The 15809-nt window shown below is 42.1% G+C and overlaps 1 protein-coding gene across 7 annotated transcripts in view; it reads right to left on the reverse strand.

Moving 5' to 3' along the window:
- Window positions 1–5176: 5176 nt before the first annotated feature.
- Window positions 5177–15809, reverse strand: part of PKNOX2 (PBX/knotted 1 homeobox 2) — a 305145-nt gene continuing 294512 nt past the window's right edge. For 5 of the 7 annotated variants that reach the window (XM_072156592.1, XM_072156589.1, XM_072156591.1 and 2 more), the window contains 4 exons: window positions 13810–13929; window positions 11799–11875; window positions 7446–7624; window positions 5190–6923 (listed from right to left, as the gene is read on the reverse strand). In XM_072156592.1, the coding sequence (XP_072012693.1) occupies window positions 6709–6923; window positions 7446–7624; window positions 11799–11875; window positions 13810–13929 (591 nt within the window). In that variant the 3' untranslated portion in view covers window positions 5190–6708. Of the gene's footprint in view, window positions 6924–7445; window positions 7625–11798; window positions 11876–13809; window positions 13930–15809 lie in introns of all 7 variants that reach the window. The other 2 variants (XM_072156590.1, XM_072156593.1) reach the window with 2 other exon arrangements.

Below are 15809 nucleotides of genomic sequence, written 5' to 3' on the forward strand. Positions count from 1 at the left end.
CACTGTGTTTTCTGTCTTTCTTGGGACCTACATACATATGCACCATAGTGATGTCCTGGGAGGGGACAATTAATTTTGGCGACGTTTCAATAAATCTTTTTCTTTAGACATGTCTCTACATGTATGTACCTTTACCTTTGCCTCCTTTGAGAGCGTCAGGCTTTCCCTGTTCTCGCCATGTTGCCCCCAGGATATATACAAAACTTCTTGTTTTTCACTTCTGCAGTCTGTTCTAATGGCGTCACCCACTTTGTCTCTTTCTCTCACAGTCCTTCTCATAAATGGATAGAGACTGGGAGACGGGAGGGGGTGCAGGGGAGTCATAATGCCCTACTGCAGCCTCTCCAATTCATCAATGCTCACACATGTAAACAAACATCCATGGAGAGTTTGCAGAGAGCACTAAAGTAAATATCAGAAATGCAGAATCACTTGATGAACATTCAGGGATTATTATTAAGGCAGAAACAGCACACGGGCAACTTAAAAGAGTTGCCAACCCCTTTAATTTAACACCAAAAGCTTCAAAGTACTATAGAACAGACAATTGGGGTGTTTTAAGTGACTCTACCCCTACAGACTCTAAGCTTGACTACGCCATGTGTGAACGAGGCCTCAGGCTGCCCTCACACACACCTTCTGAATTGCGTTTTAAAATGCAATCCAAAATCTTTGGGAAGGGGCCTGGTCCAATCACAGATGTGTTGCTACTAAAACATGTGGGGGAAGATTTATCAGGTCCTATATTCCAGTAAACAGTTGTACGAGACCTGAAATGGACACACAGCAAGGAATTGTGTCTGCTTTCTCAAGTGGGGTGCACGTCCGGTAGCGCAGTGGGCCATAATTGCCTACTGGACTTATTAGGAGACCAGATAAATTGTTTCCAAGCGTTTCAGTAGAATTACATCTGTGATCGCGACAAGCCCCTCCCTACCTCTAAATTGTTTTTCAAAATGCCTTTCAGCTACTGAGCGTAAATGTAGCCTAAAGCTGCACACTTGGTTAGTGGAGCCAAGCTCAGTTCTCTGCCTAGGATTTTCCTAACATCATAGGGCAGCGACAACATGGCTCCTCTTCATTGTAACCCTAGCAGTGGACATGGCTAACATTACATTGATTTATGTGTTTTAATTTAAATGACTGTTACATCGGTGATGATATGTTTAATGTCTGTCAGAGTTTCCATGAGTGTGGTGAATGTGTGTACTAACGTATCCATGCATCTGGGGAGTGTAGTATGGGTGCACCTATGTACTGTGCATGTTCATTTTAGTACATAATGCCTGCAGTGTATACGGCATCTACAGCTAGCACATTGAAACTAACATACCTGTATGGTTAAAGCACATCTGTTACAACCTCAGTCATTACTAAAACAGAAGACTGGCAACTAATCTATGGTAACACTGCAAAATTTTCTTCAGAAAAACTGTCTGAAATTAAGATTTAGCACCTACCGGTAAATCGGTTTCTACTGGTCCACCGTGACGGGCAACCTGGAGGATGCCCTTTGACCTCTGTGGGAACAGGAAGGAGAGAGGTTTAAAGTCCTCTCCACGCATCTTCCCGTTAGTGACTACCAAATAACCACAATGGGAATAGATGCAATAATTTCTTTATTATTGTTTTATAATAACCAAACCAAATAATAACCAAAAATATTATGTACATTAAGTGAGGGAATATATAGGCCGTCATGGTGGACTAGTGGAAACTGATTTACCTGCAGGTAAATCCCACCTAGAGATATATCAAATGAGACATTTAGATATTAGGGAGGGATAAGTCTGTGGTCCTTGGGATATCGTATTTTCTACCCCGCAGAAATGTGTTGCTGAGAGAGAAAGGTAATTTTGCTCTTCCCAAAGGAAGATCCTCCTTGACAGAGATAGAAGGCGTGGAGACCTGGTTCCTCCTTGTCTTCTGAGGTAGAAAACAGTTGTGATGTTGTCCGAGAAGGATAAGAAGAGAAGATTTTTTTAGATGAGGGGTGTTTGATTCCAAGGGTTACCACACCACACAAAGTTTCCGCTAATTTGATGACTGAGACCTGATGTGTTATGGCCAGTATCCCTGAATCAGATGATCCATATGAATCAGGGGTTGATAATACCAAGGGCTGCCTTTCTTTAGGTTTTCTTCTTGAAGCCACCAATGAAGGTCTCCAGATTTGAGGATGTCTTGTCCCATGCTGAGAGTATCAAATGCTGAAGAAGCCTCTTGTGGTTTTGACCCCATGCTACTGATGGGATGCAGGCTGTAAGTTGACCTAGGATCATCATTGTTGTTCTGATGGATACTGTGATCAATCAGTTTAGGCTTCACAAAGTTATGATGAGGCGATTGGAGCCATTAGGGCACATTTACTTAACCTGTCCATTCGCGTTCCAGCGGAGGCTTCTCGGACGAGCGTTCGGGTCTTCCGGCGATTCATGAAGGTCCTGCGCCCGATGTTCACCAGGTGTCGCTGCTGTGCCGAGGTCCGCTGAGTTGCGTTGGAGTTCTCTGATCTCTTCCTGGTGCATGTGAGTATGGCCCGTGCGACCAATTTTTTGTTTTAAATGCGGCGGTTTTTCCGAATCCGTCGGGTTTTCGTTCGGCAACGCCCCCCGATTTCCGTCACGTGCATGCCAACGCCAATGTGCCACAATCCGATCGCGTGCGCCAAAAACCCGGGGCAATTCTGGGAAAATCGGCGCAAATCGGAAATATTCGGGTAACACGTCGGGAAAACGCGAATCGGGCCCTTAGTAAATGACCCGCAATGTGTTTTTTTTCACACGGAATAAAGGGGGAACTTGTACTACTATTCCTAGGTGAAGTAAATATTCAACTTCTTGTAAAATGAGTCCCAGAATTTGGATTCTTCTGGGTCAAATAATAGCCTCTTTCTAAAATTTTCGAAACCAATTTTTTTCTCAGGTTCCAGCCATGCATCAGAGATTAGTTTCTTAAGTATGTTAACAGGATATACACCTTTGCACTTGTTCTTTAATCCCCCCAAAAATGTGAAATATTGTGTCAATCTTTTTACACGGTGCCTTGAGTTACATTCATGACATGTTACCAGTGACATCATCGTAGGTCCTTCAGCCTTCTAAGAATACCAAACTGTACTTCATGTATGTCATTACATGAAATCACAGCAGCCTCCATGGAGGATGGAGAGGAGTAGCAGTCCAAGGAGGCTGCTGTGACTTCATGTAGTCAGATACATACAGGGAGTACAGTTTGCTATCATTAAGAAGCTAAAGGACCTGAAAGGATGTCACTCTGGTCACATGACATGAACTGTGACCAGTAAGGAGGCATAAGGCATGGGGAGGATTACATGGGAGGGGACGGATGATCAGGACAAGCCCCCCATGATGCCAGTTTATAAAAGATATTAAAAGATATAAAAGGTGATTTATGTGGATGTAAGTGAAACAATTTTTAGCTAGAAGAAGGGTGTCAGTTAGTGAATAGAGATCTATAGGAACCTGTCACTGGCTGTATATGTGCAAATGTTGTGACAGGTTCCCTTTAAGCATTCTGTTTAACAATATCCATGTGAAACACACTCACTCCAAGGTGAGAAAAGGACTATTATACTATTGTTACATCTTTATATAAGATAGTGAAGTAACCCTCTGGCTATGCATGGACCTCAGTTCATACAGTTATGGTGAGACAGTAAAATATGCTTTTGCCCATGAAAGAAAATGCTCAAATTTCAATCCCCTAGTGATGTTTACAAGATAAAGATCATTTATAACCCCTTACTTTACAATTTTACTCAGTTCTATTGATGCTTTAGCTACTATCACTCCTTAGGCTGGTGAGTGTAAAATGTCAGTGTGGGTGGGGTCTCTCTAAGCAGAAACCTCATCCCTGATCCCTGTAGTGCTGTGAGATGCTGTGAGCTAACAATATGGTAAGATTATCAGGGTATAGGTATAGGTTTATATACACTTTCATTTAGTTTCTGAACATTCACTAGTATCTGACACATAGAAAGAGAGATGAGACAAATCAGAGAGGAGAGATGCATAAGATACACATAACACATTCTCAGCTTTGCTATTTAAGCCATAACATACACTGTCAGCTCTGCTGTGCCTCCTTGATAAAGACCTTATCTGTCTGTAGCTGGTCGAGTACGTCTCCTTACACTGTTGTTTTTCCGGCAGGAAATCTGTGTGTGTGAGCTTGTCTTGGATGCAAGGGTGGAGGTCGATGTAGAGAGGTGCTCAGTGCACGTCAGACAGCAAAAGAATCTGTCCTGTCTGACCCTAGACTTCTGATTTATGGTCGGATCCTGGGGCCACCGAAATTGTTTACACCAGGATTGATTGATTGAGAGATGTTGGACATATATCTGTGAAATGCTGTATTTTTGTTAATAACAGTGAATTAGAGAATGTGTTATTTTGATTAGTATATTTAAGAACAGTGGCTTAACTAGGAGAGGCTGTGCCCCATGGCAAACTTCTGAATGGGGCCCCCCTTACCCTGAAAAAAATATATACATATTTGTATAAACATATTTATACAGTTACACACATTTATATACCTATACCTCCTTCACGCTCTGTGCCTTACAGAGCTACGAAGGGTGTGTGAAGAGGGCTCACGGGGTGAGGCATTTTCATACAGAGATTTGGTTCACTGCATATTGCAGCAAACACTGCTAATAACCACGATTGGTGCTAGCATTGATTTTGTGGGCACCGTCATCTTTGTTGAGATCATTGCTCCCCGTGACATCATCAGGGAGCAGCGATTGGTTGCCATGTCTGCGTGAGACCCAATGCTATATAGCTTCTGGAAATTCATTACATTGCGCCAGTGGCTCACTGTAATGAATCCTATGTAAAAATGCCACTGCAAAACCTAAAAATTCAAATCACCCCCTTTCCTTAGAACTGATATAAAACTAAATAAAGAGTAAAAATCACACTGGCAGTGAACCCCATAACGGAAAATAGCCAAATGTCTGAAACGCCACTTTTACACAATTTTACATCACATAAAAATGGAATAAAAAGTTATCAAAAAGTCACACAGTCCTCAAAATGGTAGCATTGAAACCGTCAGTTGATTTAGCAAAAAATGAATCCTGACACAGCTCATACACTAAAGTGTGAAAAAGTTATTAGCGTCAGTAGATGGTGAAACAATTTTCTTTTTTTGTACACATTGTTTTAATAATTGAAAAAGTATTAAAACATAATAAAACTGATATAAATTTGGTATCACTGTGATCGTACCAAACCAAAGAATAAAGGAGACAAATCATTTGGAGCGCACAGCGAAATTATTAAAATCTGAGCCCACAAGACAGTGATGCAAATGCGTTTTTCTGCCAATTTCACCACATTTTTTTCCAGCTTCCCCGGGCCAGAGCTTGTGCTTGTTTGGGCGGGCCAGTGTTCGGGGAAGTACAGACACAGAGGGAGGGGTGGTGGGCCAGAGTTTGGGCGGGTGGAGTTTGGGCAAGTCGGACGGAGATTGGGCTGGCCAGCCGGAGTTTGGGCTGGCCAGTGTTGAGGGAAGCACAGACACAGAGGGAGGGAGAGCACCTCCCCCCAAAGTACCTGTTACGCCCGTTTAAGAATCTTATCTTCATGAGAATATTCTTTTATAGTGTTAGTGTAGCTTTGGTTCATCTTTTACCAATGTAGCTTTAGTTAGCAGCTTGTTGAATCCCCTATTTATGCTAGTCCTCCTTCCCCCTACAACATGGGTCCATTGGGCGGGCCCACAAAAGTTTGCAGTGAGAGGCCCGAAATTCTGAGAGAAGGCCTCAGCATAGCTTGAAGTGTGAGATACACAGAGCACTTGACTGATGGTACAACTTAATAACTGAATTATTTTTAATAAACATTTTGCATAAGTTATTGGATAATCCACAAGCTGCATGGACAGCCTTCATCCTGATATCATAACCGCATCATGACCTGTCCTGTGTGGTCCATGTTCCTGGCTTTTTCACAAAATATTAAGCCACTCACAGCTTTATAATTGTCATACTCTGTTTATATGGAAATTTCATAAAACAGTTTACTTGCCAAAATAGATGAGTCTGATAAGAGATCTGAAAGATTGTGGGAGGGAGTGCGGTCCCAGAATTTACACACAAATGTTCTAGGGATGAGAAGTTTTCTCCATGTACATATAGATACACATATGGCTGCCCAGCATATCTATAGATACAAATGACTTCCAGGGGAGCTGGGGAAACATTTCATTAGCATTCAGTCTCAATAATACAGAAAAAAAACTCGACCTAAAAACATGTTCAGTTCCTTTAAAAAAACAAACAAAAACAGGAAATAAATTTGGCCACAACATGTGGCTCTGTAAACATGTGTCCGTCACTTAAATAACAGCCGGGCGGGGAGTAGTCGCCACGAGAAGACAGAGGCCCATGGCAAAGACAACTGTTCACATCCTTCATCGGAAGAACGCTACAAGAAACTGCATTTTACAGGAGTCTCTGCATATATGTCTTTAATATTTAGGGAGGGGAGCAATGAAGTCCTGTCATGGCCTATACTGGTCCACCAAAATGTGCAGAGGGCGGACATTACTCCGAGCAAGTGCAGGTTATGGGCTTCAGTCATTTAGAAACAGGTAAACCAGCGGCCATTACAAATAATCCCAGGTTGAGGTCTAACCAGTTCTATTTCGGCTTTGTAGGGTGTGCGGGTCACCAGTTTGCTACTCCAGGGAGTCACTTTGTTCTAAGCCCAGGTCACTGACATTTGTTGTCTGAAGATCCTCACTGTCCTCCTCCAGTTCATCTTCTTCCATCTCTTCTTCTTCATCGTCTTCTTCTGTACCATCCAGCGAGTCATCATGGGCAGTCATCATGGCCTGCTGTATGGACAGAGGGTCCGAAGATAGAGACTGCAGATTGTCGATGTTCACAGAACCTGGGGATCAGAAAAATAGCAATGATTATCCACAATGCAACCGAATAACCTGTATTGTAACTTGTAGTGCAGATACAGCCTGATTTATGCCGGCATACAGCAATTTAATGGAACTCCAATGAAATCCATTGTGAATCAGTGACATAATGCACAGCAAAGACAACTTTAAAATTACAAAACAATATCTGATACATATGGAGCCTTCTTTTCAGGTAATAATTATGATAATAATTCCTTTATTTATATAGCGGCCACAGAGCTTGCCAAATCAGTCCCTGTCCCCAATGGGGCTCACAGTCTAGTCAACCTACCAGTATGTTTTGGAGTGTGGGTGGAAACCAGAGGACCCAGAGTAAACCCATGGAAACAGCACATACAAACTCTTTGCAGAAGTTGACCCTGGGACATGAACCCAGGTCGCCAGCGCTGTCACACTTTAAATACCAATTTAGAATTCCCAGGCTTCTTGCCTCCTCCATCCCTCATTTGAGTATGCTGCCTTTTGACCCCACCACCACTCACCATCTGGGTTGGTCCCAGGTAACACACCTTGTTGCTGTAGCACTCCCGCTGCAATTGAATTGGGCCAGAACCGCTGTGTTGGCCGGTGTTGAGACTTTATCTTCTTTGCTTTTGGTGCTGGGTCAGGATTGCTGGCATCTAACATTGGCTGCAGGATGCGCCGCCTGGCATTTATAAACCTGCAATAAATAGAAGACCATGACTTATTGCAGTGAAGGATGGTGAAATGGAAACATTAACAGTCAAAGCAAGCAATAAAGGTTTTGTCCACTAGAGGGAGCAAATATCCTGAAATATACAGGGGAAGCTTTAAAGGGAATCTAACACATGGATTCAGTATTGTACGCCAATCACACGCTGGTGTGTCTCCTGACACAGGATACATTCTTTATTTATATTCTATTGGTCTAGCTTTGGTGAAAATTGTCTTTAAAAATTATGCAAATGAGTCTCAGTGGCTCCTGTATACATCATAGAAGCCCCTTCTGCCTCCAGCTTAATAATTCATGCTGGCTGACATCACCGGCTCTCTGGCTGGGGAGGGAGAAGGCATGCAGTAATGCTCAAAAGAAGCGTAAATAAATAGCAGAAGACGGAGCAAGAAGAAACTTCTGTGACATAGACAGGAGCCTCTGAGGCCCGTAAAGAGCAACTAAACATTAATACAAATGTTGTAAATTAATAGTTACAAAATATGTAATCTTTTTTTATTAATGAAACATGTTCCTGTGTTATTCTATATTATTAAAGCAGTTTGTGTAAATCAGCACATCCCTGATGACCTCCACTGACAGCTGAGAGATAAACAACCAGTGCCTTCACTCTTTACAGACAGTCCCTAGATAGTCTAATCTCCTTATGAGATAAATCATCAAGGGAAATGTTCTTTAAGTATAGAATGAGTGAGGCAAAATCAGCTGTTAAAAAACGAATGGTTTTGTCCGTTTTTTTTACGGCTGATTGGCCTGAGTCTGGCATATGTTCTTACCGCATCATAATCTATGAGTGATCTGTGGTCCTCAGTCTGTGGTCACTGATCCACTCAATGATATTGCATATAGTGCAGCCGTGTGCTGTCCTTTCAATGTTGTGTGCTGATGCTCTTAACAGGGTTGTCAGAGTGTGTAAAAAAATCTGTGGGGAAAATCCAGGGGAAAGGGGGGAGTGCAGATTTTTGCCCCTTACACCACCCCCACACAGTATAATTTCCCCCTTAGTGCCTCCGTCTCCCCCTTACATTATAGCCCCTCTGAGATTGTGCCCCAAATTCCCCCTCAGAATGAATGCCCACTCAGCAGATCCCCCTCATGTTGTGCCCCAGAGCAGCTCATCCACTTCTTTTACCCTCCTCTTACTATGCCAACACGCAGCTCCCCATCTTACTGTGCCCACCCCCCAGTAGGTCCCCCTGTTATTATACAGCCCCAGTAGCTCCCCCTCTTATTCCCCCCTCTTATAGTGCCACCTCAGCAGTTCCTTCTCTTATAGACCCCCCCCCCCAAGCAGCCCCACCTCCTACTATGCCCCCACAGTAAAATAATAGTAAAATAATAAACACATCTACTCACCTTTCCCCGTTCTCCTGCAGCAGCTCCTCTCTCCTCCTGCTGTACATAGCAGGCAGATGACATCATCACATTGTGCCTACATACAGCAGAGGAACAGGGATTGTGCACAGAGCTGCTGGTTCTCACTGTAATCAGCTTTATCAGCATCCATAGGATGCAGACAGAGCTGATGTCCCAACATATACCTTGGAAAAATTGGGACTGTTCTGCTGGATCCGGGACAATTGAGAGGTGTGCTGATACCATCTAAAGTCATAAAGAGCCCTTCCAATCTTGTGATAAACACATCTGTATAATGCATAGTTTTTCAATTCCTCAACACTCAAATCTCTGCAAGTTTTCAATGAATGACCACACACCAGAATGGATGGATTTTCAAACAACCAATGGTTTGCGAGAACCTGTGTACTTCCTGGGTGTAGCTCTTTATAAGAGTTTGTTTGTTCATAAAACAAGAGGGTTCTGTTTTGTGCCCTGCTGCTATTATTGGGTTGTCATTGAATACTCCATCAGGGCTTACAGTTAAGGGGTTAAATTCACTGCTTTCCTAAATGGAGATGACTAATCCTCCAAGAACCTCTCCAGTACAGCATGAAAGACCTAGCAGTTCTCTTTCCTGATAGTTGCCTATTTTTATGGGACATGTTATAAGCAGGGCAATGTGTCGCTGACAGTAAGGTAGAAGAACAACTTCACTACAAACGCCCCTTTCTTAGGGTCTATAGCTGCTAAAACCATGGTCCTGCCATCACTGTAAAGATGGGAATCTCATGTTTGTCTTTAACTGCCTGTAGCTCCACTTCTGTCACACCATAATGATGCACAACAGTTCTGTAGCATCATGATGGGTTTTGAAAGCTGACATCCTCATATTTATAATGAAACCAGAATGGTGGGTCTAGTTGCTATAGGGCTTCTGAAGTGATGCCTTCCCCTGACTGTAAGGTCTCTTCCCCTCTGATGTGTGAGGAAGCGATATCCGGCCTTACAATTTGCAGCTGGATATCGGTCCTTAAAGAAGCTGTGGTACTGTGACCACACACATGTGAAACTGTACCGTACTGTCCACGGGAAAAAGATAGAGCATGCGCCATCTTTTCCTGTATGTATGGCCGGGCACCAGACCTCGCTCTGGAGAGCGGAGGGGTGAGCAACGCACCCCCCTCCTCTCTCCAGTGCACGGCTGTATGCACACGGGGGCTCATTCAGATGGCCGTCTGGGGGGAGGTACATGCGGCTGCATGTACGTCCCCATAGGCAGCAATGGCGGCCCGTCGGCGGTACGGTGCCACACATGCTCTATCTTCTCCCGAGTGTGCAGCATGCACCGCTATTTCCTATTGAGGGAGGAGGGGCCACTTCCTCCTCCTCTCCAGCACACGGCGGTGTGCCCACCCGGCAGGGCATACCGCATGTGAATGCACCTTAAGAGTGATTCATCTAGGTAAAAAGGTTCCCTTTCTGTATCATAGTTGGACTTTTAAATCCTGACTTTTCTGGGATTATAGTTCATAAGTTTCACTTATAACACTTATAATCCTTTAACAAAATATCCATAGTGTGAACACGACTAGTTAGAAAACACACCTTATAGTGGGAACACAGGGTGAAAATTAATCCCCCAAAGACATCTTACACTGTGTACCACAACAGGGGAAAAATAAATAAGAATGCATACCTGTGTCAAATAGCTGCGTATTTCATGAATTATTTCAAATATTATTAAATATAAATCTACAAACAACAGGCACGTTTAAAATATACATAGTATAAAATCAGGTAGTGGTCCATGATACGACTCACATACCAGTGGAAATGCTCCATAAAACAGTAACACCTAGAAAACGGGATGCAGCTATTCACAACAAAGTACAAACGAGTCACACAATAAATACACAGAGTATATGCGCAGAATTGCGCTATGTGTAAACCATGAGCAAATATAATTAATCCCAACCTCTCACTCACGTCTCCAGGACTTTCTTCCGAGCTGCACCAATTCTCTTCCAAAGTTTCAAATATGCTCTTAAAACCCATCTCTTTAGGCAAGCCTATCACACTCGCTAACTGCATGAAATGTCAGCTCTCCCTTTAGTAATCCATCATATATCCTCCTCCCTTCTATTATTCGGCAAACACCAGATATATACCAAGCTCCAGGCTTCTCTGCAGTGACTTTCACCTTGGACCTTGTATATAAGATGGCGGCTGATGGCTAGTTCAAGCAGCAGCATCTATATTTATTAAATTATTTTATTCTGTTCCCTTATTATATTAATTATTAATAATATATACAGTTCAATATAGTGAAGCTTACTAGGTATGGGGGGCCCCACAAAAATTCCCTACCCCACGCATATCGCCTTCTGTCTGGTGTCCTCAGGGGTACATAAAACCCCTGTCATAGTATACACAAATGAAATTTATTACTTTGATACCAGAGGTTTTTGCTGTTTTTACATCTGAAGATATACATTATTTCCCATAGAAATCTCAGAATGTGTGACTCATTATAAAGTCACAGAAAAGTTACACATTTTTGAGGGGTATTTTTTGCACAATAATTTGTGACTTTTTGCAGAATTTGCCCAAAAAACTTTTACTTGCCCAGAATTTGCCCAAAAAACATCAACATTTGCATTCCAAAGATAATTTTGCTGGGCGGGTGAAAGAGTCACAAAAAAGTTGCAAAAAGGTGCAAAAAAAAGAGAAAAATGATAAAAATACCAGTGTTATAGATTTCTCTATGGTGGTATCTTCCCAGAAACTGCGTTGGGGCACTTACCAGTTGTTGACTTGCAATAGTGTAAGGTTTGTCTGTGCAGCGATCTGCCGTTTCTCATCCTCCGTTGGGTACGGGTGCTGAAACAAACATCACATTTGTTAGGGAGAAAGTTATCCAGCTTTATGCTGGCAGATTGTATATGCTAAACAAAACTGCTGTATGTGGAGACCACCAGTGCAATGACAGAAAGTGTAAACTCCACAATGAACACTAGAGGGTAGGAAAGAGTCAAAAATGATTCCTCACTCCGAATATCTGAGGTTCTCTGAAAGAAGTCATCAGCGCTGTGTGTGACAGAGTAACAATAACTGACAAGCCCAACACTACAACTGGACAGCGTAAAAAATTGACCACGTGGAAATGTGCTTGAAATTGAGCTTATTGAGATTTTATGTGCATGTTAGATGAAGAATACTTTATTCAATCCACAGTCAGAAAACTCATAGATCTAATAGTTTTTATAGACTGCACTGGATGTAACTGGTCCAAAACCTCAGCCGTAAGTTCCCTTTGGAAGAAGGCTTTAGGGTGCATTTAAATGTAACTGATTTGTTTCCAAAATTTCTGCCCTTATAAGTCTGTTACATGTCAATGAGAATGTAACTCTAGCCTATGCATTGATTTCTGCAAGACACCTTCAAATTTTTCTGCAACAAATCTGCCAGGTGTGAATAAACCCTTATCGATTGTCCTCCACCGTTCTTCTCCTCTGTGGGCCCTTTGTCCTCCATAAAACAGGTTTAGTTTACTACATGTCGTTTATGGTGAATAGTGCAGATGGTGTTATCACTTCAGGGGTACAGGAAATCTTTTTTTGTTGTCATTTCAGTTATCAGACACCCAACTTTTCCAGGAAAAGAAATCGGAATGACCGAAGAGCATCTTAGTACCTTGACAAACATGTATTGGGAATATTATAATACATGTTCTTTAAATAATAATTCAATATGACGGCGGATATCTGTTCTCTCCCTGGACACTACAGGTATAAGACAAGCAGGGAGGACAGAAAAAAACATGGAGACCATTAACCATACAGCCACTGGGTCAGCACCAGGCTAATGAATAATAAAGGTTCAGTGACATTTAAGATTTCATTACTCTGCTCTTTACATAAACTCGTCCTTAAATGCACCAGTAGCTTCTAAATGACATTTTTTTCCTGAAAAGCTGTAGAGAAAGTGTAGACTGCAGCAAAACAGAGCTCTAACCAGTAACCAGCACCCCCAGACCACAAATCACAGTAAATCAAGATTTGAGAATAGTTTTTAGATGTTAAATGCTACCCTGAAATCAAGGGGACGGATACCAAATCCCTTCTGCCATTGCCCACCACTAGAGGGAGCTCACTTGGATGGTTTTGGAGTTTATACAAGGTCCTTTACCTAGTAGTGACTGCTGGTAACCAGCATATTATCATGCTACTCCAGTTGTGTGATGGGAAGAAGGATGGAGCTGAGACTAATAAAGACCTACTAGGAAATTAATTCATTAAACACCAAAGGGCAATTATGAACTTGGTAGCTTATTGTCCCTGTTCTAGTTACAGGTATTGTTGCAATGCTGTATGACCAATCCTTGTTGTACTGTGTCTGCTGATAATTTGACCTCTGTTCCCCATTACTCCCAGCACGCTTTATACACTGTTAGGCTTCATGCACAATTTGTAACCAGATCATGGTCACCATAGAGTCTTACTGCACTGTTACCAGCCAATCGGCTTCCTAAGGAGAGGGGAGGGGCATTCAGTCACCCCTCTTCTGCACCCATCCATGTGCTACGCCCTGTTTCCCCCCCAGTGACCACACTGTCTTGTGCATTAGGCCTAAAAGTAGTATTCCCAAAACCCCTGCTATATGACCAAAATAAACGTCCTCGCGTTTACCATTACAATACCATAACATTAAAACTATTTAGCTCTACCAGGGGTTTGGGCTCATACATATAGTATAGCAGTGTGGGCCATTTTCTTCCATATAGCGGTTTGCCTGAGGGCTTTAGTGGCTCTTACCATCAGGTGCTGGAAAAGCCATGAGCGCATTATGTTGGTGGCGTGCTTCGGGAGGACTCCTCGCTTGTTTTTAGATTTTTTATCTTCCCCATCAAGTAGAGAGGTCAGTTCCAGATTGACCTGTGGGACAGCAGAGTATAAAATGTGCTTTATATCCATCAATTTCACAGCTCCCTGAAGCAAACAAGGTAAAAATGTCCTTTTCTTGAGAACTAATAGATGCCACTTAGAATATACCCATGTGTGCATAAAAATACCATAGTACAACCTTATACATAGAGAAAAACTGGCAAGTTATATTGTAAACCTTGAAGTGAACCTATCACATGAAAAAATGCTGTATTATCTGAGGGCCGCATGTTATAGAGAATTTGGAGCAAAGTAGTCACATTTTTTAAGACTTTTTACTGCTAAAAAGTCTCACAGGGCTATATCCACCTCTCCATTAATCTTGTGTAATCAGAACTACTGCTAGTACATCACTGTGCAAAGCCAGATTCATGACTTGAGACTTTTGCAAAAAGTCCCATAAAAAGTCTCATAGTCACTGCAGTATCCTGCTTAGGAATAAGCTGGGACTTTTTATGCAATTTTTGGGACCTTTTGAAAAAACAAATCCCCAGACAGAAAATAGACTATAAGAATTTATTAAAGGATCAAAGCCACTTTAATGAATCTGATGGGCCATGGAGCTCCAAAAATAGACATAGAACTGTCCTGAGGAGCTGCCTAATAATAAATAACCCCCTTCATGTTTATGTGCAGGGCGCCTAACTTGTATTTCAGTCATTTAAACCAATGCAAATTCTGAGCTTAGGAGTGCATTAGAATGTCCTAATTGCTGATTTACAGATATATGTATTCACTTTTATACAGGTAAGGCTGTCAATCACTGAGTAGGTCTGCCCACTGGACTCCCAAGCCTAGAATCAGCAGAGATTTTAATGAGTAAAATGCACATAATGCTCAAGGCTTTTAACACTACTATGGTCAGTCTGTAAATCAAGGACCAAGCAGTGTCACGGACTTACCACAGTGTCCAGATATAACTATGATGCAAGGAATCCCTTCTAACCAACTGTAACCATGATTACACTTTGGGGCTGCTGTATTCCGGATTCCTTTCATCATATGTCATGACGATTCACAGATTCCAATGCTGGAACACTGCACAGTCCATGATTCACAGATCAACCACGGCACAGGGATTTATTATATTCATTACAAAAAGCGCCACATATATCAAAAACAGTGCCTGTGAAGTGTGCAGGGTGTGCCAATTTTATGAGTTGCTGCGCCCGTTCTTCGCATATCTAGCGCTCCCTGCACTGCTTTGATAGAGGAGTGCACCAACTTTTTTTTGCAAAGTTTATATTAAAGGTGCACCTTTAATATCGAGCATGCAACATACTTCTGTCAGACTTTGCACGATAAATGTGTTGCACAGGCCAACCGTGCACCAGAACGCCCCTATCAGTGCAGAAATTGTGTCAGGCATAGTGCAGCTGCGATACAAATGCGTAGACACTCTACAAATACATGTGCAAGGAGTTTGCACTAAAAAGAATGCGCAAAGTCAGACAAAAAAACTAATGCAGTGGATTTAATAAATGTGGGCCTCTATGTTCAGGGATTGGTTGAATTTAAATGTGCAATAATTTATATGAATTGTATTAGTAATTATAGTATAACTGGAGGAAGTGATGTCATTTACAAATTTTCCATGTTTATGCATTTTTACATTTAACATTGTGGTTTGGATCCTTATGTCATCTGTGGTAGATCATTTAGAATCCGCAGCATGGTACTGCTGCAGATTTGGGGGTGCAAATTCAACCTTTGTTATGCAGTACAATGATTGTGAATATGATAACTATAATATTGGTCTGAGGTTAAAGAACTTCTTTACCTATATAATGAAGGGCGGCATTGATTATTAGCTTTCAACCAGTTTTTGCTGCGCCTTCCTTATGTGTCATATTTTTGTATTGGGTTTACAA

The sequence above is a fragment of the Engystomops pustulosus genome, chromosome 6 (assembly GCF_040894005.1).
Source record: "Engystomops pustulosus chromosome 6, aEngPut4.maternal, whole genome shotgun sequence".
NCBI lineage: Eukaryota > Metazoa > Chordata > Amphibia > Anura > Leptodactylidae > Engystomops > Engystomops pustulosus.